Below are 24,617 nucleotides of genomic sequence, written 5' to 3'. Positions count from 1 at the left end.
ATTTTCGAAAAAAGTGCAAATCATATCAACTAAATAAGGAAATTATATTAATAACTGAAATCCAACAAAGTTTTAGACTAAACATTATACTTGAATCTATTCACCAAATTGACCAAGAATTATGAAAATGAAATTCAGAAAATTAGAATTAATTAATTAATTAAATTTTGGGGCTTGGAATGCCTGAGGCAAAAAGATTTGAGTCTTTTTAATCCTTCTTCAAGAAAAGATGACTCAACTGCAAATGTGATTCTGATCCAATTTTTAAGTCCCACAGAAGTTCCTGAAATTTAAAAATAAAAATAATATAAAAATTTGTGTTTATAAAAACAATAATAAAATCAGGCTAATTAGTTTAAATTTGTTGCATAAAAAAGGACAATTTCATTTATCATGCATAACTAGTGTAAATATTTTATAAAATATAAGTAGTTTACATCATATTTTACTCTTTCTAATTAATTCATTTTCAAAAGAAATATAATACTTTCTATTTATGAAATTCGTTAACTTTAAACTTTTATGTTTATCTTTTAATAACATGTTCTCTATCAAGACGATTATACATATAATTTTGCTATTCATTAAAAGTCTCTCTTTTTCATAAATTTCATGTCCAATCGAACAAATGTATATAAACTATAAGGGTTATATTCTATCAAATATTTAACCAATTCTACTTGTTAGATTAATTTAGCAGAGACTTTGAAAAAAAAGAATTTAACAGGATCAGATTTGAAGGTATTATTTTGTAGTTTCTGTTTTTTTTTTAAAAATCTATTTTCTAGTCTACGGTATGATTCATATAGAAAAATCATCTATAAAACATTGTAACTTTAAACGTCTAATTGTACTCGTAAATCGTAATAACATACTCTTAATAATAAATACAAAAATATCATGACATACTTAGAACCACAAATACTTATGATGTTTTTAATATCCCCAAAAATCTCCCCTTCTTTTGTAAACTCCCTATTTAATCAAACACATTTTAGATTAATATTTGAATATTTAACTTTCACCTTTTAGCATTTCTAAATTGTTTTATATTTATATTAATTAAAAAAAATAAAAGTAAAACACATTTATATTCTGAATTGGTGTACTAACCAGGAAGTAAAATGACATATTCCTCCTTGGCAAGCTTAAACAAGAAGTCCATATCATCAATTACATTTTGGAGGAGAATTATATTGAGATTCACCTTCATATAGAAAATTAAAATTAAAAAATAGAAGGACCAAAAAGAAATAAAAGCAAAAAAGAAGGGACCAAAGTGTATGAAATTAAAAGGTTTGGGGAAGTTAAAGAGTTACCATAACAACCATTGAACCTTGAGGTTTATAAGGGCAATTTAGGCATGGAATTTCGAGTATCTTTTCATAACATATATCTGAATTTTTCTTTAACATTTTGAGTGTATTTTTGAAGAAATCCTCTTTGGTATTTTCAATAATTTTGGGGACTGCTGCCTGCAACATCAAAATAATTTTTTACAAAAAAAATAAATTAAGTTATATACCTTGTCAATATAGTTTAACGTTTGATTTATATAAGGTAGGTTATCTATTACAATCGTTACAACGTGTTTGGATAGGTAGAAATAATGTCATATGTCTACTTTTTTATCCTATATTTGAAAAATAGTCATTGTTCTAGAGCTAAAGATTCAATAAGTGAAACTCTAGGACATTCTCACGTAGTTGTAAATTTTGAAACTCTAGAACATAGATTATTATTTTTTTATGAGTTTATGTGATATATACACTATCGGAATAAATAATCTTACACTTCTTGTAGCTTATAACATATCTTATATGTTTTTAAGATTTCAAATTTTATATGGTAAGAAGACTTATTTATAGATATCATTTAGATGAATTGATATCGTGAAAAAATATTATTTACACTGACGATATATAGGCTACGATTTACCTGTATGAAAGTTGTGGGACTTGCACATATGTCACAATAATTATTGATACGTTCAATAATCTGAGAGATGAATAAAAAAGCTTATGATAATTAGTATCACATATAAATAAGTACAACACTATCAATAGAGGTGGAATTAGAATTTGAAACTTACGAAATATTTAAGATTCTAATCGTTTTTAAGCTATTGAGTTTTAAATTAATAACTTATACATATCATTATTAAATGGCGCTTCAATTGAAAGAACTTTTTGCGCAACTCATATATACCTCTTATTTATTTTTATATAAAAAATATTCTCTAGACTTCTCCCTTAATCTTAACAAGGGGCTTTCACGAATAAGGATTATTCCTTGCCAATTATCTTTTCTTATCACTTTACTTCGCTCTAGAAATCTAATTTCACCGAACATGGCAAAGAGGAATGAAGAGATTTGGGGTGGTCAATTCGATAACAACAACGAGAGTCGAGAGAGGGCTCGTAGCCTCCCCTCCTTGTCCCACTACCCCCACACCTATTTATTCATCTGAAATGCAGAATAAATGAATTTCTTAGGACAAACATAATATTTGGACTAAGGTTTGACCGAACCAATATGTACATTATTTTCTAGCTCCACCCCTAAATAAGCAACAAATTTTTACTATTTAGCAACAAACTATTATTTTTTTTGCAAAGTTGAAGATTATTAATAGTACTAATTAATTTAGAAACATACCTTAGGGGATTTGAAAATGCAATTAGGATCATTAATGACAAACCAACCAAGTCTCCAACCAGGAATTAACCATCTTTTTGACAAAGAACCAAGTGTTAATATTGGTGTTATTGAACTAAATAATCCCATTGGTATAAAAGGGGTTTCTCCAAAAGCAAGATGTCCATAAACTTCATCTGCTATGATCAATGTCTTCACTCTCTTTGCAGTTTCTGCTATCTAATCATAAACAACAGACATAATATATAAACGTGTCATCATTTAACTTGGCCTCAACTGATATTTACGTCCTTCAAATCTGGATGTGCACAAATAGACATTTAAACGTGTATAAAGTTGAACAAGCACCAGACACACACGTCTTACGTGGCATATTAGACGTAAGATGCCATATAAGACTGCAAATTGTCATGTAGGAATTGTTCAATTATATACAAGTTTAAATGCGTTTTTGTGCACACCCAAAGTTGAAGAACATAGATGTCAGTTCAGGTCAAGTTAAAGGACATTTTTATATATTATGCCTAAACAAAATGAAACAAATTTTAATTAAGGAGATGACATAGTTTATGTGATTAATTAACTAATAAATAGACACTTGAGAACACTTGCAAAAGTTTTTCCAAAAGTGACTAATAAAAACCCTTTATATATTCAGAATGCTCAATTGAAACGAGTCGTAGTGCAGAATAACAAAAAAAGTACCTTCTTTAAATGGTCATAAGAGTAGACATTTCCACAAGGATTTCCAGGATTTATAATAACAATTGCAATAGTATTTTGATCAACCAAATCTTCAATTGCCTCCAAATTAAGTTGTCAATTATTTTGAGGTACAAGATCATAGTACCTAACTTCAATATTTCTAAAAGAAGCACAAAGTGCATAAGTTGGGTAGCCAGGCCTTGGTATCAAAATGTTAGAATTAGGTTTTGCAAGAAAAGACACTGCTATTTCTATAGCTTGTGTGCAACCAACAGTAATATACACATCTTCTGGTGATAATTCATAACAAAGATCTCTTGATAAGTAGCTTGCAATTGCCCTGTTAATATATAGAGAGAAAAAAACTTTAGTATATATAAGACACATTGACAAAATATAAGTTCATATATATACATGACATGACATGTTTACGGTACTTTTAGTGTATATAACTTAAATTCTTTAATAAACATGCATAACTCTCATGTTTGGTTGGCTTAAATGTTGTGAAAAATGTTTTTTTTTTCTCTATTAGACTTGTTTTCCTCAAATTTAAGGAAAATGACCTAACTTCGTAAAGTAAGAAAAATATTCTTCAAGACTCTATCTCAACCTCAACATCCGAATTTTGATGACCCGAATCACAACTCCTGACCCCGGCCCCAAATTGAGTCATCATCGGGTCCCAGGTTGGTTATCGAGGTTGAGAGATTGATCTTGAGTTGGGATATCGAGAGTCAAATTTTGAATCGGGGTAAGGAGTTAGGACACATGTCCGGTTTGGAAAATGGGGTTTGAATTAGGATCGTTGGGCTCAGGATTGAGTTGAGAGTTAGGTCCTCGGGTTGAGAGTTTAATCTCGAATTAGGGTCGGGTCGTGGATCGAGAGACGTTTCTCAAGCCAGGGTTGAGTGTTGAGGTCGGGAGTTGGATCTCAGATTGAAAGTCTTGTCTTGGATAGATAGTAGGGTCTCAAGTCAGGGTCGAGTGTCAGGATCGGGAATTGGATCTTAAGTCGGGGTCAAGTATCAGGATTGGGAGTCAAGTTTTGATTCGGGTTACAGAGTCAGGTCTCGTGTCTGTTTGGTAGTCATGGTTGTCTCAGTATCATAGTATTTATCCAGATTATACCTAAATGCTCTTGGGACAATATTTTCTTACTAACCAAACACCCAAAAATAAATTTAAAAATCACTTATTCTCCAAAAAAAAAAACATTTTATCTTTGGAAAACATTTATCTCCATACCAAAAACACCCTAATAGAACAAATCATAAACTATAAAATATGAAAAAAAAATTACTTTCTAGTAGTTGGAAGACCAACAGAGGGAGAATAGCCATTGAATTTATCAATAAGAAGACTCTCAACAACAGCTTCCTTAGCTGCATTTGTTGTGTGAAAGCATGAATGAGCTGTTGGATCTCCTATTCCCAATGAGATCACTTCACTCTTCCTTTCATCATCCGTCCGAAATTTCAGTGACGGAATTAGAATTTTCTTTAAAAAAAAAAAACAGGTAAAAAAAGTCAAAATGATCCAACATACAATATATATAAATACTTCAACCATCTCAATTTATGTATTTTAACTTTCTTTTTAATCTGTCTAAAAAAAGAATATTCATTTCTATATTTAATGATAATTCTATAAATACAACATCATACCTGACATGTAACGTGTTTTAAAACCATAAGAACTAAAAAAATATTTTGATACGTTATACATATTTTTAATCAATCTATAAGACAAATAATTGAAACAAAAGCAACACTACATAATAAAAACTTAACCTATATATCAAACTTAAAGACACAATTTTTCATTTATAATATAAAAAAAATTACTTATTATTTATATTTAAATACAATTTTTAAACATTACCTTCATCTATGATGCCCATCAACAAGCCAAGAATCTTTTTTATAGTGATATTTGTAGGTGTTTCCAACTCTTTTGTGTAATTTTCACCTAAATAATTTGTTTGGCTTCCCATATTTTCAAATATGTTAAAAAATGCAAGAAAAAAAAAAGATTGACAAAGAAAATAGGGGGAAAAATGAGAGAGAAAGAGAGAGTTTAGTGCAAAATGCAGTCTAAGAATTATCCATATTAATACTTGTTTCCAAGGAATTATGTTTAATTTTCTAAGTTGACTAGCCTCTCGATCACGTGCGTAGCATATGTATTTCATATCGATTAATAAAAATTATCACGCTGATATAAATTATATTAGAATAAAAGGGTGTATGACTTAGGATATAAGCTTTTTTTTTTGTTTTCCACCTGGTGTCCGGAACCCACATTGGAGCTCCAACTAAATTCGGATCGTACTCTGCATGGCCCATTCGAGGGTGGCGCTCCCAATAGGATTTTCTCCATACCCAGGGCTCGAACCCGAAACCCCTAGTTAAGGATGAAGTACTCCCACCAGTGCACCACAACTCATGTTGGTTAGGATATAAGCTAGTCAAATTGTCTTATAATTTTTTTTTAAATGACTCATAATATCTTAAACACTTGAAATGTTTATAAACAATATAAGTTTTTGGCTTGGAAAAAATCTATTGATGAGGAAGAATATACAATTATTTTTGTTAAATTTAATTGATATAATTTGCCTTACAGTCTTTTTTGTTGAAATAAATATAGATGGATGTTAATAAAAGGTTTTGTGCGTTCAATCAATCTATGTAGCGTAAATCAATCGGAAAATCAGTAATAAGTTGGTAACCCCCAATATATTTAACATAATATTATGTTAAAAGGTATTATAGTCACTTTTTAAAAAAAAATTGGGGCTTCCTACTCTAATATAGTATGGTACTTAGTTAAATATTATATCAATTTAGTCAATTAATTGGACTAATTTGGCGGAGCACGTTAAAACTACGTGGATTACCATTGACCTTTATGTAATTAATAATTCATGCAATTAATTAAGAATGGAGTAATCACTACGCAAATGAAAATAAAGCTCCAAATTAAAGTCCCATGTTGAGTTTTTGTCATAATTTACATTAAATTATCATCCTATTACACTTTGTTTCAACAGTTGTTACGTATTGTGTCATAATTTATTGCATTGTATTACTATATTATATTATTTAAAAGAATTACAATGTTTGGATAGATTGTATATAATATAATGTCACATATTCATAATTTGAATGATAAACCTATCGAAAAAAATGGACATGAGAGAGAGTTACTATGAAAAGATAGGATAAAAGATGAAATATAATTATTAAATAATAACTAAGACAAAATGAGAAGAAAATATTAGTCAACCACGCGATCACACCAAATCGATTGTTACATAAAATGAGTCTTTTCGTCGTTACCTAACGACAGATTTCAACGATACAATCCAATAAAATTTAAGTAATAATCAAAACAAATATATTGTATTTGAACTAACAATACAATACAATACAACGAGTAACAAAAATCCAAACAAGGTGTATTACTATGAAAAACTAGCTAGAAGGTAACTAAAGTCTAAACCTATATTTCTTTCTTCTACTTGACGGAAAATAGTCTAAAATGCCCTTAAACTATGTGAAAAAAGATATGTCCTGGAATTCTGCTGCAATAGACCAGAAAACAGAAAAGGACACAAGAAAATTTGACACTTACTCAATGCAACTTAAATATAGAGTTCAGCTAAAAACACAATGAACCTCTGAGCTTTATATCAAAATTCTCGACCTCAACCTCAACCTCAACCTCAACCTGAACCTGGTTGTTTAAATTCACCAGAAAACGGTTCAGACAGAACATAACCACGCGGAATGAAATAAGCAATGATCACATCTTCTGGTTTCTGGCAAAACATAATCAGTGTATATTTGTCTTTTACTTCTGAGAATCACAGTATTCGGGGAACTCGCATTTGCATGGTCCTTTTCTTACCTGCATCAAGAAGGGAAAGATCTTCATAACAAGGGGACATAGCTTAAAATTAGCAAATATATACGAAGATAACAAACGAAGCACTCACTAATAGTTCAAGTATTTTCAAGATATGGTATTTTTCTTGAATTTATGCGTGATAGTTTTTCCCACGATTTATATGTATTACCATATTGTTCCAGGCCCCAACTTGTTTGGATTGAGGCATAGTTATCGTTGTTATATTACCATTATTCACTCTTGTACACGTTGTACAGAACGTTCAACTACATTCTGGGAAGGTAAAACTGAACGTCCCGTCCCCATCAAGAAGGTAATGTGTGAGAGCTATTATTACTCTCCAAACAACTAGTTTACAGTTCCAAAAATCGAGTTTTATGAAGTCAGAACCAAAGCCAGACCCAAATCCACATACCTTGCGCAATGTAAAGGACACTCTCCTTGAAGCCCTTCTGATTTTGGTGTCGTTCACCACATCAATCTGCAATGCGCAAGTTTGGCAAAATCAATGGAAAAGAACTTACTGAGACTGTCATTATAGTTGAAGAATGCTTGAAATGCAGATGCAAGAAAAGATAGAAGGAGAAGCAAAACTTGATCAATCAAGCACATATATTGAACATGGAATCTGAAGTTCAAAAGGGAACAAAAATGAAATGAATTAACAATAAAAGTTCATAGGTTGAAGCAATGACGCAATAAAATTACCAAGGGAGCCAAGACCGTAGTGCCGCATCCTACCAATAAGATTGACACTGGCATCTCCAATAATGACACCACATCCTCAGTTACATACCCGGATTAAAATCAAAACTCTTGTTACGTCCCACTTAAACCATTATTCTCCCAATAATCCAAAATACTTTTTTTGATTTTGGAAAATTCAGAAAAAAAGTATCACTTGTTGATGAATACTTGGTGTCGGTGCAAAGTTTGGAATTTTTTTGATGTTCCCCAAAATTTTCAAGTTTTTCAGGGATAGCAAAAACTTTCTTGCAGGAGAAATTTGATGTCAATGAGCTCCCAATAATTAGGTGCACAAGTAAATGAGGCCAAGTTTCGAGTCATAATAGTTGGATGTGAAATTCTTAAAGACCATATCCAACTCAAGTTGCTATAAGAGCATCAAACTCATTTCATGTTCTCCTGAGAGACACACTTACATAATTTCCAACATTCGAAGTGACTCACGTATTGTGAACTCTTCCAAACTGGATCTTTTAGCTTATCAAATTACCACCTTAACTACTCATTGGAAGTAAGATTCACATTCTCTAATGAAATTCTGGTTGACAGTAATAAAGAATTAGAGATAATCTATTTGGTTTAAAACAAAATTTTCAACATATTAGAATCCCAAGTCATAGCCACAAGAGAACAGGTAAAAAATTGAAACCATCATCAAGGATAGGAAGCATATGTTTGAAGTAAATCATTAAGTGCACAGTTGCAGGGAGCAAAAGTCGACTTATTGACTTGGGTGGGGGTGGGGTGGGGGTGGGAGGCGATTAAAGAACATGCATTGGCAGCAGGAGTTACCTTATGGTGTGGAATGTAATGATGCCAAGCATAGCGTGCTTCTCGTGATAACAACAGTATAGATCGAGGGGGTAGATAAATAGCTCTTCTCAAAAACTTTGAGCTCTTGTCGGAATTTTGAGCCTCTTCATCACTCAATGCGTTAGGGTCTGTAGGCCAAACACTAGTAGAATACTTTCTGAACTCCATGATGCAAGGCCCTGCCAATGAAAGGCTGAATATTAATCCTTCAAATGCTGAATGGGTGTCAATATGTGGAGACAATCCCACTCCGGGTGGATATTCATTAACCTGTTAAAGATTGTAACACATTTCATAAAGTTTAACAACAAAAGTTCATGACATACAAAACATTTGAAAACTAAAGCTATCGCTGAAAATGAAAATGAAAATCCTTACGACATTGCAAGTCAGACAAGAGCTAGTTCCCTTGCCCAGCATAAAACTAGACAAGTCATGGAGGGACAGCTCATAAATGAAGAAATATAAGATGTGAAATTAACTAACCGTGAGCTGGTCCAAAAGTACGGTTTCAGTGTAACCAAGCTTTTGAAACTTTGACATCTTGTCAATTATTGGCGAAAGAAATGATGGAAGTTCACCCAAGTACTGATTTGTGTTGACATTCCTCGTCTGCAGTGGCGAATAGAGAGAGAATTTAATAAATGCATTTTAGATCCTTTTTTTTTGTGAAGCATAAATGCATTTTAGATATTAAAGCCTACCAGCCTTTGAAAGCTTAATAATCTAAAGAAATAAACAATATAAGAGATATTGGCAGCTTTTAGCAGAGAGTGTCAAGAGTTTCTAACATCTGCAAATGAACTTTTTAAGCAGTTGTGAATTGTCAAGGGCTTAAAAGAAAACGAGAAGGGGAAAGTTAATGTTGATAGCTCAGAAGAAGTCTAATAGGTCCATTAGGTGGCAAATAGAAGTTCTCGAACATTTTAATCAAACCAAAATTGGGGTTCAGCTGTCCTTGATGGAACAATAAAGCATTTCGTTGGGACTTTTGTATGGTTTACAGATATTTTTTTTTAAAACCGAGACATCCACTGTTTTCAACTTCTAAAGTGAGTAGATAGTGGGTCCTACCTTCTTCCCTGCTCCACTAGAATCGAGCTCATAACGTGTGCCAACCACACATCCCCCGCTAAACCGATTTAGTGGTTTTGGAAATGCTAATTCCCTCTGACCCGATATGCTACCCTTAACTCTTCACTACCACAGGTTCTGAGAATAAGAGTCCATACATGTGTAGCCCTTTGGTACAAAAACAAAGGATCCAAGCAAGGGAAAACAAGAACGTTCAATTTAAACCATCTTGCTCTTTTCTTCTCCCATATTTGTTATGATTTGTTCATTTGACCAGGGGGAAGGGGGTGGGGGGGTTGTTTTTAGTAGATCCAGTAGGATTTTTGATTTAAGAAAACAGGTCACAGATGTAAAGAAGAGCAAAGAAACTAATTCTTCATATACATATATCTAACTTCAGAAAAAACATGCTTCTGCTATATGCTGGTATAATTACTTGCATTTCCATAGTTCCAAATACCCACGCGGTCTGCACTTACATTATAGTGAAACTCATAACCATAATGCTGCACCCTTCTTTTAGCAAGTTTTTGCCAAGGCCTTGAATCAACGGCTGCAAGTAGTTCCTAAAGATTCACCAACACTGAGTTAGACTTGAGTGAAACTCTTCAGAATAAGGTTTGAGAAAGGATGGAGAAAATATAAGAATAGTGTAAATGCCTATAGTATTTTCCCGCAAAAATGAGATCCCTGACCTCCTCCTCTTTGACACTGATGAAGTCATGAATCAAGTAAAGACCAGGAATATCTAACTCTGAAGCTTCCATCGACACCTCAATTGAGTCATCCACTGCAACCTGAACCAGAAAGCAAGCTCATAAAGAAAAGAAACATATACAAACTATCAACAGAAGTTATTCAAGGGAGTAAAGACAAAAGAAATCGGCAACCTCTATGCTAAACTGATACAAGTTCCACTTAATACCCACAGTTCACAGACACACTGACCAGTTCCTAAATGACATGGCCAAAATTGATAAAAGAACACAAACATTAATTCATGAAAAATGGGCGCTTACGTCAAGCATGAGTGCACTGATTCTTATATGACTATATCATCCTTCATAAATTCAATTTTCATCTAGCAATGACTAGAAAGAAATGCAAACATGTTAACCGAAAGGAAGAATGGTGAAGGGTCCCTCAGAAGCTCTATGCAATCAGTTATGTTATATCATGCTTTAAAGCTGCTGTCTAATTCCACTGTACAGTACATTCAAAATAATAATTGAATCGACATGCTCAAAAGAGAAGCACGGTAAATAATCTCATGAAAATTACATGACTGTAAAAAAAATCAAGACTTTACTATGGATAAGGATAATCACCTGACAAATAGAGGGTACTGAATACTGAATGTGCAAAGACCGGCCACCAAGCTCAGGACATTCACGTCTATTCAACTCCGTCAGGGCAGATTCTGCAGACTTTTCTTCATGATAAGACACAATAACTCTAGTGCCACTTTCATCAGCAAGATGGACTCCCTTAACTTGACCATATGCACCAAATACGGCTTCAATTGTGTCCAAAGTTAGTCCAACTGCAGGTCCACAATTGGCCACATAAAGATTTGAACTTGGTTCACTAGTCCCTACAGGACGTTTAAATCTCGGCAATCCCATGTATTATATTAAGATCAATACCTACAACCAGAAAATTTGGGGATTTACCTCACCACATAAAAATTACTCACATATCAGACAATCATAGAGAAAAACTCACAATTAGTTAAACAACAAGCCTAACCTTCGATTATACGAAAAATAAAAAATTGATCCTTGATAGTCGAACAATGAAGCATACCCTTGTTTCAATATTTACTTATTCCTCACACAAAATAGAGCTTTAGATAGCTCAATAGTATCACATCACTACAAATATCTTACTCAACTACTTAGCAAGCTCACCAATATGCACAACGAAACGGGACCTAATCTACATTTTAAGCTTAAAAACTTCACGGGGTTGATTTCTTAAACACTCAACTAATACTTATCATCTCAGAAGGGTGAAAAAGTCACCCTTCTTCTTGATTCCAATTTTTTTTCAACAAAGATAATAACTTTCTAAGATAACAACTATTAGTCGAATGACCCATCTGAGAAATCACCTCAAACTTTGTGCTAAATCAAGAAAGTACCATTCTTGCATCTTCATTTAGCTAGAATATATTCAGAGTGTTACCTATGGGTTCACGGGAACCCACTAGCTTTTGCTCAAACTGGTATACAATAACGTAAATTTCAAATCCTGAATCTACCTCTGACCCAGTATATATACAGTGAAATCCTACCTCTCTAAAAACTAACTAGACCCTTCAAATTCAATTCCTTAAGAACATTCCTACCTGAATATAAAACAAAGCTTAAGAACAAGAATTTGCAAAATCCATATCTACATATTAATTTGGTCTCTTCATTATTTTATTTATTTATTTATTGCAAAAAAAACAAATATTTTTCTGAATCAAACAACAATACTATTGAATTCTTTATGATTAAAAGAAGAAAACAGAAATCTTACCAGCAAAACTTCATCGCCGGCCGCCGCTCTCTGTTGTAACGAAGAGAAAATCTCAATGAAGTCCTTATAGTTCTCACTTAAGTTACAAATGAGCCCCTTGTTTTATTTTGATGTGTTTTAATGCACCATATCTTTAGTTAATACGTCGAACAAAACATGAAATAAAATTAATCCTAAATTTTATATCCGAGTTATTATCCAAATAAAATTAATCCTAAATATCCTCATCTATCTTATGTACCGAACGTTGAATAATATTATAAGAGCGTACATATTTTTCGTCTTAACTTGTAAAGGTTTCTCTTCACGTGTTATGAATGACCAAGTATTGAATATTGGTAATAATATCAACAAACGAACGTTCTCCTATGCTTCCAGGCATGCTGAGCTCCACAAATTCATGTGCAGTCAAAGAAGATCGAATCCGTAAAAGATGAGATCATTGGTCATTAAAGAATACAAAAGAAAGAATTTCAAATTTACAAGATACGATCTATCTAGATCTAGAGTGTCAATTCCAACATTCATAGGTCCGAGATCTACATCTATGAAGAATTGAAAGATCCAAATGATCAACTCTGCAATCAGTTGTTAGAATCAATAGATCTTCAAATTATATACCCCACTGCACACCCCCAACTTATAGAGAGTAAGTCTGAGACCCCCATTTATGTTTGGTATAACATATAATTACATCGAGTAACTCAATCTACTGAAGCTTTAAACAATTGGCTATTTGAACAAAAATAGAAGGCTGTCATGTCTGGTCGCTTGAGCCGTTGTACCTTTTAATTAAGGTATGTTATTCTTAGATTCGAACATAGGACTATTTATTTACGATACTAGGACCAATAAGTTTAAAATGAATTTATGCCGCAAGTGTTGATCAATCTACTCTACGCATTTAGATAAAGCTACTTAGATGTGAATGTAATTAAACAAGAGTACTGCAACAAAAATGGTACATTCAACATTCAAGAGAAGAAAAAAAACTAGATAGCTTTGAAACCAAAATGAACATAAATTCAAAAATCCAACACAATACGATAGAGACTGGGGGGATTAAAACAAAAATAATGTCGTATACTATCATAAACCAAAATAACATCTCAAATGGAGGAAATTCTGAACTGTTGATCACTAAAAATGCCTAGAAAACAAAATTTCAGGCACTCTAGTTCATCCTCCTGATAAGTTCGTTAATGAAGTTCTCGCGGTTACCAGCATCACCACCTTCAACGTAGTGATTTCTCTTCTTCTTGAGTCCACCCAAAGGTGCCTTCAGCTGGAATGGCCATAGGAAGTTGTTGGCCTGCTTGAAGCTGGGCCCGACAGTCATGATCTCGTGGACAAGGTCTTCAGCACAGATAATTCCATGTTTGCCCAATCCCTGAAACATACACGGAGAACTCTGAGTTGTCAACATCACAAAACACTAAATTCGGAGATGAAGAACTGACAGAAACTTACCTGCTCAATGACGGAATTGTCGGTTAAAGGAATTCTCTGCTTGTCAAGCTTTCCATAACCTCTTTTGTAGATCAATTCCCTAACACTCTTTAGGTTTGGGTAACTGCAAGATACAACAACGGAAATAAGGGACTGCAAGTTTGCAATAGCAGTAGAGAGGAAAGACTTGAGAAGACAGCAGAGCTTTAAGTGATACCCACCCATAGGTTACGTAAGGTTCAACCCTATGCAACATGTTCACTGTGGCTTTGTTAACTTTCAAAAAGACCCCATTAAAGATCTGTCACAAGAAATGTGGAAAGGAAGAAGAGCTCACTGTTAGAGCAGAGAGGTAACACTAAAATAACTCAAAACAGGCATTCTCAAAATCGAACACATCCAGAAAACCAGAAATATTTTTTGTTTTGTTTTCAACGAGAGGGGAATCAGAAGAATAACATAAGAATTATAAATAATCTTGACAACAACACAACAACTTGGCTGATGATCAGACACTTGGTATAACAAGCCAGTCCAATCATCAGGATCAACACAGGTACTTAACTATCAAGTGAGAGAGATATAACCCCAACACATACTCAAGTGGATTTCCAGCAAACAAAACAATATAAGGATATATCAAAGGTAGCCTATATACCAGCAAACATCAAATTATACACGTCTTCTTTAAGGGTATAAGAAAGGAGTTGTGTGTACCTGGCGCAAACGTAGTAGCTGCAAAATCTTTTTGGTCTGTGGGGGCATAGCGTTAATCCTGAAAGATCAAATTTTAAGAGTATCATAGTATTAATCATTTCATCATACTATAGAACGAAGAAGACCAAAATAGTTCTTACCCGCGTATCCTGATGATAAACAACAACTTTGCCTCAGGATCCACATAGAAACCACCTTTCAATCTAGCCTCGCGTTTCAAACGGATCAATTCCTTGTCCTAAGAAAAGGAAATTGAATTCTGATAACCAAGCTTAACATAATACGAGCATGTTGACCAAAAAATACGGAGTTTGATAGTACCTGTTCTGCGTACTCCTTTGCATACAGCTTTGCCCTGTTGTAGATCAATTTCCTGTTCTCAGCATTCTTCTTCTTTGCAGATTCAAGTTCTTGCTTCTTTGCAAGAGCCCATTCCTCACTCCTCTTCTGCTTCTTCAAAACTGACTCTGGAACTGGTGTTTCACCCATCTCTGTACAAGATTAACCAACATTAACTCTCAACTTAAAGTAAACTATGTCTAATTTCTCCGTTCCATTCAAATATCAGCAAAAAGGTGGATCATCCCACGGACTTTCTGGTTACTACACCATCAGCACAACACATTGCCTTGTGCCAATATTGTGGTGGGAGGATATTCACTTACATGTGTATATAGTCAGATTCTGTGTTAAAAAGTAGAAAAAATTTAAAGCCCGGACACCAGACTCATTTTGTTTACTATCACACCTCTTCATTTCACTTTTCCCTATTCCACCAAAATATCCCAACTTCATAGAGATCAGAATACACATGCATAAAAGGAACAATAATGACTAATTCTTTCTATCCTCTTCTAGTTTTTTTAATCTTTTCAGCATTCATAACTCAAATGCTTTACCTAAAACTAAAGTAATCTTTTAGTGGCTGCTAACATTTCAAAAAAACCTAACGCGCTTCAAAATACTCAACAACAAACACACACACTTCAGCTCAACTGTAAGGGTAGAAATCAACTTTCACTCTATGTCTAGGCGGCAAAAGTAACAGAGTCCTTCACTTCACTTCTCCCTATTCCAACAGTATATCCCAGCTTCATGAATCAGAATACACATTCATAAAGGCAACAATAGTGACTACTGACTAGTTCTTTCATTGCTCTTCCAGTATTTTATATTCTTCAGCATTCAAAACTCTAATCCATACACCAAACTACAACTAAAGTAATCCTTCAGCTGCTAACATTTCAAACACAGCAAACAAAACCTTCCTTTAGGCTTCAAAACACTTAACAACTTAAATACACACACAAACACTTGCTTAATTCAGATCTCCAAACATAACAAAAAACAACAGCCTGATACACTAAGCTCCCGCTATACACAGTGGTTGGACCATAAGGATCTATTCTACACAGCCTTACCCCTGCATTTCTACAAAAAGCTGTTTCCACAACTAGAACCCGATAACACAACAACATCTTCAAATACAACAAAACACCACCAATTTCACATGAAAAAAAATCTTCAAAAAATGGAAATCGCACCAAATGTGTATGAAAACTGATAACAATTCACATAATTAGAACAAAAATAGTTCTGTCAATGGAGATTTACCTTGAAATTGTTGAAGAGAATGGCTCTGATCGGCGGGAGGGCAATAGGGAATGTGACTGTGACCTAAATGCGGCAAATATATGTTGATGTCTTATTAGGGTTTTGTGAAAGTTTATACTTATTCGGGTCTGGCCCAAATAATAAGTAAAGATTTACACAAATGTTCCCTTTTAAGGGTACTATTTAAATTTTGTCACTATTTTTAAAAGTTAGTGCAATATAGGCTATTGACTAATATTTGCTCATATATTTTTTTAAATATAGATCGTGATCTAACGTTTTCTTATAAAATTTCATCTTGACAAAAGGAATATTTTAGATTGTGATAAAAAAAAAGGTTACAAGTTACAAAGATAACAAAAGGAGGGTCATTTAAGCAATGATAGGTGAATTTTTTTAAGATCTTAGACTCGTATATGGTAGGTTCGATTTGGAATCATAAAAAATATATCAAGGTGTCATATTTGGACACTAATGTTTAACTTGAACCTAGATTTTTATATTTTTTATATTTTTTGCAAATCCATCAGAAATAATTTTAGATATGTGGTGTCTGAAGTTTTATTCTGCTGAAGTTCAAACAAAAATGACTGAACTCTACTCATATATATGCATGAACTTCAGGCAAAAACAACTTAGCTTCATGCAAAGAACGATTGAATTCTTCCACATATGATTGAAGTTCAAGCAAAAATGTTTGAACTTCATGCACATATATCTAAATATCAAACAAAAATGATTGAACGTGAATCAATATGTGCACAATATGTTAAAATTATTTGTATCTGATATTTATATCAAACCAACATATACATGACACATTTTTTTAGTACTATTTTATCACTAAACCATAATCAATTAATCACGCACTCTTACTTTAGTTTATCACTTAATCACAATAAACCAATATGATTTGATGTAAACATCATGTGTGAATAATTTTTTTTACACAATCGGTATTTATACCAAGTCGATAAATGCAAGACATATGTTTTCCATACACACATTTTATCTCTTAATTGAGTACCATATACTTATATATCACAAAAAGACTTGCACAACAACTCTGTTGAGGTGAATCTGCAGTAGACATGCTGCTACAATCTTCATAGGAGTCTCTAAAATGTCCATCAGCTCTGTTCATCTGCTCGATAAACGAGTGTTTCATCACTCGATATAGGACTCGAGTAGACAGTAGCTGCAGGTGAGTTGAGGTTGCTCGAGAAATCTACTTGCAAAACTTCTCTAATCCGTGTAAGAATGTTGTATGCTAAGTTTAAGAGAACTCGAGAGTATGCTTCCATAATCAAATGTCCAATGTCCTACAATGATACAGAAAGAACAAGGATTAATCGCAATGTTAGTGAGCATTTAACAGCACGTTCGTGTACATCATAGCAGCATAGAGACATATATACATATAATCTTAACGCGAGTTAAGGACAAGACAATTATATCACATTTATAATGACATCGTTATAACAAAAGCTGAAATGTGCCTTTTCATAAGTGAACGTAGTTGCATTTGATGAATTTTACTAGTAGAATCATCCTTATTAGTTGCATTGAACAAAATTTACTAGTGGATACGATTATCTCACCGTGCCATACTGGATTTTTGTGACGTTGAGGAACGTCTGTGGAAGGTTAGGATATTCAAATTTGAGCTGTTGTACAAGAGCTTCTGCTTGGCACAATAAGACCTCCAATTTGTCTAGCTCAGATATTGGATCTTTTCCAAAAGACCAAGATCTTCGAGCTGGAGATTTTCCGCTAGCTTGATCAGTTATTCTCTCTTTCCAAGCAAGAATGGATCCTTCTAACCTATTAACAACTTCAACCGCGCTGTTTTCAGATTTCAAATTCAAAGAATTGAACATTTCCTCAGCAGAAGTTGATTCTGCAGTCAGGATCCTATAAAGGTCGTCCCCGAGGCTTGTCCTGCTAGACTGCAGGAATGAATCGATCAAATTGAGCAATTTCAACAAATTAAGTACACCATAAAGCAAAGGATATGAGTTATATACATCGACAATATAAAGTTTTTACAATATATAGTGTAACTTAATTTGTGATAGTACGTTAGTTACCATTTTCAGCGATAAATTTGGTTCTTTTTTTGTCATAAGTAGGAGAGTAGCCGTTTGTGTTTAGCTAATCAATTTTAAAAAGTCAATACTAGAGCAACAATTTGCTCTTGACTAAGGTTCGGAAAGTGTTTCCACGAGTGAACTACTACTTTCAACATCTGAAAAACAACTTATCATTTCCTAAAAGCTTGGTCAAACACCTCGACTCTTTCAAATAAGCACTTTTTGGAAACTTTTTACGATGTCAGTACATAGAACGTAAACTCAATAGTAAAATAGCTTTACTGAGAATTCTCTTGCCTTTAGGAGTACATCCTTGATAACTGTTGGAACAGGCATTTCAGCCAAGACATTTTCATTGATAGCTTTTGCTGCCTTGAATATTTGATTCACCAATTTCCCTTGATTCACCAATTTCTTTCTTTCGATTTCAGAGAGTCCAGCTACGGGTACCTTAGGTGAAGGAAGACGCCACTTTATGTTCTTTCCTTCTGCTCGGGAACTCACTTCCATATACCAAAACTCAGTACTAACCATTGAATCCAGCGTTTCCTATCAAGTCGAGAAGGAAACTTTAAGAATGTGGTCCCAAGTTGATGCATAGTGTAAGTTGTATAAGTTAAAAGGATTTTAAGAGACCACCTACAAGAAGCATCGAATCCAATTTCCGAAGTGCTGGAAGATTCATATGGATGTCAGCACGAACTTTTGGTGTCATTATCTGCTCATCAAATGAGAAGTGGAACTCAATATGTCGTTTTGTATAACAACGACAACTATGCCATATGAATTCTCACTAAACATGTCGTTCTATTTAAGTGAATTTGTCATTTCACATTACGGATTAATCAAATGAGTTATTACCTCCAAACTTTGGCCATTCAAACCACTTTGTCTAGCAGGAACTAACTCAATCATATGATTGGTAGGTGAGAGTAACCAATCCATTTCCGTTCTCCATTTCATCTTTTGTTCCTCTGCAAGTGGCTCCAATTTCCACAGCTCTCCAAACACAGACGCTTTAAATCCAGTAGTAGTATAGCATTAGACAGAACGAAAATACATTCAGAAGAACCTCAAGTATCAGAGAGTCTCTTCACTAAAACGTATTGATCAATAAAGAAGTAACAATTATGTACCTGCAAGATTTGTAATGGCATTAGACAATGCTAATGCAGTAGAAACCCCCTTGCTTCCTCCGGTCACATCCTCCCCGAGCAACAACTTTGCAAATCTCTCTTTCATCATTTCCACATCCGAAAGTTGTGTTGTACAACCAGTTTTTTCGTTCACATAAAAATGTTGAGGGCTTGTTGTCCAGTGAGATAAAAATGATCCAAAAACATTGTTGCTAGAAGAGCTATTCGAGTCGTCATCATATAGAGAATCTGTAACACCAACATCAACTCTGCTATTGACACTTTCATTGTCATAAGACTGACTGTTCAGTATGCAGCTCTCGAGGCCATCATACGTTGTAATTCCTGAAGAACCATTCGTAGATTTAGTTAGATACAGGGCTTTAGATCACGCGAAAAAACTATATAAAGATAACAATATAATGGTTTCTTGTGTTGGTTACAAGATGTGCCAAAAACAGATTGTACAGAATACTAAACAACTCGAGGTATCGATCAGTTGCAAAGAAAATAGATACAAGTTAAATGACTTCTCCATGAAGATTATGGTCGCGTCTATCTACCCTTCTTCACTTAAATACAAGACATTGTTCACGAAGGGATTTTTAACTCGTAGAATGCACCTACGATAGATCCCGAGTTGTACTACATTTACCATTTCACTAGTATAACAGAATAAACCATATGCTAGCTGCATTTTACTTTCCTTTTTCATTTCAAAGACGACCATCTCAACTCATATTGCTTGAAGAACATAAAGGAGATAATTCACAATACTTCAAAATTGATAGTAGAACTTAAAAAACCGAACTCTTCGCCCTCCGCCCTTAACTATAGGTCTCAGTTGAAAAAATCTTGGTAGGGAGTACTTCCTCTTTAATAGGTTAACGTGGCGATTTGGAATTAGTCCGGACCCAAAATGGATACCGGACAGGCGGACACCAAGTGGGAAACAATAAAAAGGTTATCTTTATTACTTCTGTTATTTCAATTTGTTTATCTGCCTTTCATTTTTAATCAGTTTTTGAAAAGACATAATACATAAACATGACCTTAACATGACACGAAGTTTAAAAAGGTCATAGTTATGTATTATGAAGCCAAATTAAAGGTCATGTTTATGTATTATGTCTTTTCAAAAAGAATGCCTCTTTGTGTTTTGACTCCTCTTTTATTCTAACTTTCTACCAACATATTTAAGACCACGAGATTAAAAGGCATAGTGTTACATTCTACGTATCTTAAGTTTAAGAGTTTTTATTTTCTTAAATTTCGTGTCAAGTCAAAAGTAAACAAACAAAGTGAAAAGGAGAGAGTAGTAGTATTTTGGGATAAGGACAAGTACCTCCTAGACTGTGACCGGAATTCCATAGACACGCCTTAACTAAACTAAGGTCCTATACCCCCGAACTCATTTGTTTTGTAATTTTATACACCTTTTGATTTTCATGGCACACTCGGTGACCAGGGGCGGACCCACGTGGAGGGCAGGGGGTTCACCCGAACCCCCTCGTTGAAAAATTATACTGTATATATAAGGTCTATTTCTGATTTTATGAGTACATATATTAAAATGAACCCCCTCAAATATAAAGAGAAGCATGGCTCAGTGGTTATGGAGTTCAACTCTAACCGAAAGAGGGTCTGGGTTCGATTCCCACTCGCTGCAACATTTTCCCATTTTGTTTTTTTTTTCTTTGAATGGGCTCTTGCTTTGGGCTCAAATCCAACTATATTTCATTGTTTTTGGAAGGTTGAATGGGCTCTCGTTTCGGGCTCAAATCCAACTCAATGAAATGCCTCATTGTTTTTGGTTCAATGTAAAGTTTTATTATTTTTGTTATCATTATTTTTATCTCTATGCTATTTCTTTTTCTCAATTTATCTTTGTTTAAATTTATATATTTTAGATACTTTTGTCTTTTATTCTTCTTATTTATACTTCTCATTTTATTTCTACATAAGTCTCTTTTCATGTACTAACGATGAATTATTATTAAATTTGAAATTGATTTACAAAAAATATTATATAAAATAAATTAAATTAAAGTTAATCGAATGAAGAAATTTAAAAATTGTGTATAATCTTTTAATAAAATCTAAAACTAAACTTATTTGTTCTATTCATCATTTATCTTTTTCACGAATGATTAACCTAGTAAATTGAATTAAATGAACTAAAAAATCGACGATGTCAATTATTTATCTTATGAATATATATTATAATATCTTAGTGGTTGAATTTTAAAAAAATTCAAAAAATAGAGTAGAACACTGCAATATAAAAGAGAAAAAAAGCACAAGAAATATTTTTTAAAAAAACCTCAATGAAAAAGGGTAAAAGTAAAAAAAATTAAATGCGACATGACAAGGCAAGTTAAACTTATTGGATTCAGATTACTAGTTTCCTCCTATCTCGCTCAGTTTTTTATCTTGTAATTTTCACATGTTTACTTCTTTATATTTCGAACCCCCTCCACAGAAATCCTGGATCCGCCACTGTCAGTGACTCCACGTAGTTGAGGCACGTGGGAGATGTTTGGATGTCACGTAAGCCAAAAAGGTGTATGAAATTACAAAAAAAATGAGTTCGGGGTTAGAACCTTAATTTAGTTAAGATGTGTCTGAAATTTCTATCATAGTGTAGGGGGTGCTTGTGCCTTATCCTTTAAATATGCATAGCTAATCATATCTCAATGATTCTTTTTTAAAAAATAAGTTTTGAGAGGTATTTATGCTTTACAATATAAACAAATAGAACCATTAATAGACCATACTGAAAAGAGAATACCAAAAGTAGAAATTTTGATACCAATAGACAATGACTATTTTGTCCCCATAGTCACTTATGTGCTTCATGAAATGAGAGTTAGGTCCCATTTTACAAATTAGACAATATATAAAAAAACAAGAAAACTCTCAAAGGTGTGACAAATTACTATCACTATAATGCCATCTATCTATTTCACAGTGGAAGATTCTTTCTCATTTTTCCATTTACCAAATAGACAAGAAAAGTTGAAAGTTTATGTTCCTCACATGTTACACACATAAGTTCAAAACATGTTGTACCTAACAATTTAAGGGTCCCACAAAAGATCTTGAATTATAAACTATGAAAAATATAAAAAAAAAAAATTCTCTTGTAACTTCAAGACATTGATGCTCTACATTTGGTTGTTAAGTTTCTTGACTTTAATAAATAACAACAACATACACAAGTAAGAGCCGGAAAGGATAGAGTTTACGTAGACCTTACTCTTATCTTGGCTAAAAGCACTTGACTTTAATAAGCATTCACATATAACTAACATCCCATTATTTTTAATAATATTGGTAAGAGACAGCTTAAATGGAGTGACATAAACAATTAGAGACGTAGTAATAATCATTGTAGAATAACCAACGTGTAAATATCCACATTCTAAATTTAGGGATGGATCTAGAAAGTTGGTTACAAGTAATAAAATATCTATATATATTTAAGTTTAAGTCGTTATAAAAATTCATAAACTTCATATATTGAATCTGACTCTGTCTAGACTCGTCTAGTTCACAAAAGTCAAGAAAGTTACACTAAACATGAGGTGGTTGGAGTTCAATTATATATAGTAAACTTAATCTATATGTTAGCATTCACTTGTGGAAAAGTATAATCCTCATTTTGTATTAAAAAACTTAGATTTACCTAAATTATAGGAGGGAAATTAGCATGTGACATTCTAAAAAACAAATAAAAGGAACACAAAAAGGGAATCTTACTCTCTTCTCCACCAAAGTCAATACTAATCTCTCTATCTCTTGTACAACAAGCTAGTGTCCGTCTCACGATCATCATATTCATCTGATAAGGATAAATTGTACGTAGATCTTGATATCAATCTCAATTAATATTGGCCAAAATGCAGCTCATCAACCTCCTAAATTACAAATCAGATATTGACAAAACATTTAAAATAGAAGTGTGATATGCATTGCCACTTTTGTTTGTTACTCCTAAAGTTAACATTATGTAAACAAAAAAGGTTTAGGAAAAGAAAATATCACTTTTCCATTATAAGAAAAAGGTGTATATGATCATATAATAATTGGCCAAAATCCTCCTAAAATAAACAACTTTTTATACAAGCAATCAACTTTCTTTATTACCATAATACAAAGAGTGTTAATAGTAAAACACACCTCTAAACTAATACGCTCTTTATATTAAAACACTCATCATGACCAAATATTTGGTTTTCAATTAATAAGAGGCACGAGTAGGCGAACTCAACATCAAGTTATGTTTTAATAAAGAGAAAATTTAGTTACAAAACTCGTGAAAAAGCAATAACGTATATTTTTTTTTCACCATTAACTCTAATATAAAAAGTAGAGATTAAAAATGTTTTTGGATTATTTCAGACGATTCAGATTTATCATGATGCCGATTTCATTGTTCTTCTGAACTGTATAAATAATAATTAAAAAAAAACAGAGAATCATACATAAAAAATAATTAAAAATTGAGCTTGTTGCATCTACAACATTTTACATTCACAAAAAAAAAATGAAGCTTTTTTTTGTGTGTCTCACACCCAGTATTATCCCGAATGTCCGATTACTTTGGATTCACACAACATAAAACCAATTCAAGAAGGAATCATTTCTATCCGAATTTTTTACATATTCAAAACTTGAACTCCAGAGATGATAAAAATGATTTTTTTTCTTATTTCTCTTCTGGTGTCCGGTATTTGTATTGACAATTGAAATATCCAACTAATCCAAGTTCATGTTTTTTTTTTCAGAGCTTAAACCCGAGATCTCTGATCAAAAGCTATGAGAATGAAGTTTTAATTTGAGCCAAAAAAAAAAATAGAGTTAGAACAAAAAGCTAACCTTTTTCTTGTTTTTCTTATTTGATCAAAATTGGAGTTCTTCGATCTTCGAGCATATCAAAATGGGCACCATTCAAAAAAGAACCTACTTTAAGCTTTTTTTTCACAAGAAGAAGAAAAAAAAAAAACAGAGAAAATATTATTTTTCTTATTTGCAAGTGTGAAATGGTGGGAAAAAAAACAGAGGTATAATAATTAAATCTGTTTTTTAAAGAAAGAAACAGTAAACAAATGCTGAAAATAGAGTGACAAAAGAGAGCAAAAACAGAGAAGAAAGGAATTTGCGTGTG

General features: G+C 33.1%; 3 protein-coding genes and 1 pseudogene across 4 annotated transcripts; all 4 read right to left on the bottom strand.

Moving 5' to 3' along the window:
• Nucleotides 1-27: 27 nt before the first annotated feature.
• On the bottom strand, nt 28-5,359 carry LOC125820003 (probable aminotransferase TAT2; annotated as a pseudogene). The gene is made up of 8 exons (XR_007442503.1): nt 5,251-5,359; nt 4,667-4,832; nt 3,364-3,703; nt 2,659-2,877; nt 1,939-1,998; nt 1,320-1,475; nt 1,114-1,207; nt 28-283 (listed from the first exon to the last, which is right to left on the bottom strand). The product of XR_007442503.1 is annotated as a probable aminotransferase TAT2 (transcript).
• A 1,727-nt stretch (nt 5,360-7,086) lies between these two features.
• Nucleotides 7,087-12,526, bottom strand: LOC125819952 (alkylated DNA repair protein ALKBH8 homolog). Its single transcript, XM_049499356.1, has 8 exons — nt 12,439-12,526; nt 11,241-11,558; nt 10,608-10,709; nt 10,392-10,478; nt 9,325-9,450; nt 8,818-9,108; nt 7,694-7,759; nt 7,087-7,278 (listed from the first exon to the last, which is right to left on the bottom strand). The coding sequence occupies exons 2-8, from the start codon at nt 11,535-11,537 to the stop codon at nt 7,222-7,224; spliced, it is 1,026 nt and encodes a 341-aa protein (XP_049355313.1). The 5' UTR covers nt 11,538-11,558; nt 12,439-12,526; the 3' UTR covers nt 7,087-7,221.
• An 891-nt stretch (nt 12,527-13,417) lies between these two features.
• On the bottom strand, nt 13,418-16,357 carry LOC125819980 (60S ribosomal protein L7-4). Its single transcript, XM_049499391.1, has 7 exons — nt 16,219-16,357; nt 14,926-15,095; nt 14,745-14,842; nt 14,605-14,662; nt 14,109-14,188; nt 13,909-14,011; nt 13,418-13,828 (listed from the first exon to the last, which is right to left on the bottom strand). The coding sequence occupies exons 2-7, from the start codon at nt 15,091-15,093 to the stop codon at nt 13,613-13,615; spliced, it is 723 nt and encodes a 240-aa protein (XP_049355348.1). The 5' UTR covers nt 15,094-15,095; nt 16,219-16,357; the 3' UTR covers nt 13,418-13,612.
• A 933-nt stretch (nt 16,358-17,290) lies between these two features.
• On the bottom strand, nt 17,291-23,292 carry LOC125820015 (rop guanine nucleotide exchange factor 14-like). The gene is made up of 7 exons (XM_049499432.1): nt 23,210-23,292; nt 19,448-19,792; nt 19,173-19,327; nt 18,955-19,029; nt 18,609-18,860; nt 17,820-18,167; nt 17,291-17,540 (listed from the first exon to the last, which is right to left on the bottom strand). Exons 1-7 carry the CDS (start codon nt 23,289-23,291, stop codon nt 17,349-17,351), a joined length of 1,449 nt encoding a protein of 482 aa, XP_049355389.1. The 5' UTR covers nt 23,292; the 3' UTR covers nt 17,291-17,348.
• Nucleotides 23,293-24,617: the final 1,325 nt, after the last annotated feature.

The sequence above is a fragment of the Solanum verrucosum genome, unplaced genomic scaffold (assembly GCF_900185275.1).
Source record: "Solanum verrucosum unplaced genomic scaffold, falcon-dt-bn FXZP01000229.1, whole genome shotgun sequence".
Lineage (NCBI taxonomy): Eukaryota > Viridiplantae > Streptophyta > Magnoliopsida > Solanales > Solanaceae > Solanum > Solanum verrucosum.
The sequence above is the reverse complement of the archived record's forward strand: the minus strand, read 5'-3'. Positions and strand labels throughout refer to the sequence as shown.

What these genes read in the sequence shown, in the direction of transcription:
- LOC125819952 (XM_049499356.1), bottom strand. Translation starts at nt 11,537, where the DNA reads ATGGGATTGCCGAGATTTAAACGTCCTGTAGGGACTAGTGAACCAAGT. An exon ending in CAGTACCCTCTATTTGTCAG is followed by an intron (nt 10,710 to 11,240) that starts GTGATTATCCTT and finishes TTTCTGGTTCAG; the next exon opens with GTTGCAGTGGATGACTCAAT. An exon ending in ATTACATTCCACACCATAAG is followed by an intron (nt 7,760 to 8,817) that starts GTAACTCCTGCT and finishes TGCGCATTGCAG; the next exon opens with ATTGATGTGGTGAACGACAC.
- LOC125819980 (XM_049499391.1), bottom strand. Translation starts at nt 15,093, where the DNA reads ATGGGTGAAACACCAGTTCCAGAGTCAGTTTTGAAGAAGCAGAAGAGG. An exon ending in CAAAGGAGTACGCAGAACAG is followed by an intron (nt 14,843 to 14,925) that starts GTACTATCAAAC and finishes TCCTTTTCTTAG; the next exon opens with GACAAGGAATTGATCCGTTT. An exon ending in TTTATCATCAGGATACGCGG is followed by an intron (nt 14,663 to 14,744) that starts GTAAGAACTATT and finishes TTGATCTTTCAG; the next exon opens with GATTAACGCTATGCCCCCAC.
- LOC125820015 (XM_049499432.1), bottom strand. Translation starts at nt 23,291, where the DNA reads ATGAATATGATGATCGTGAGACGGACACTAGCTTGTTGTACAAGAGAT. An exon ending in AATTGGATTCGATGCTTCTT is followed by an intron (nt 18,861 to 18,954) that starts GTAGGTGGTCTC and finishes TCGACTTGATAG; the next exon opens with GAAACGCTGGATTCAATGGT. An exon ending in CAAAAATCCAGTATGGCACG is followed by an intron (nt 17,541 to 17,819) that starts GTGAGATAATCG and finishes GTATCATTGTAG; the next exon opens with GACATTGGACATTTGATTAT.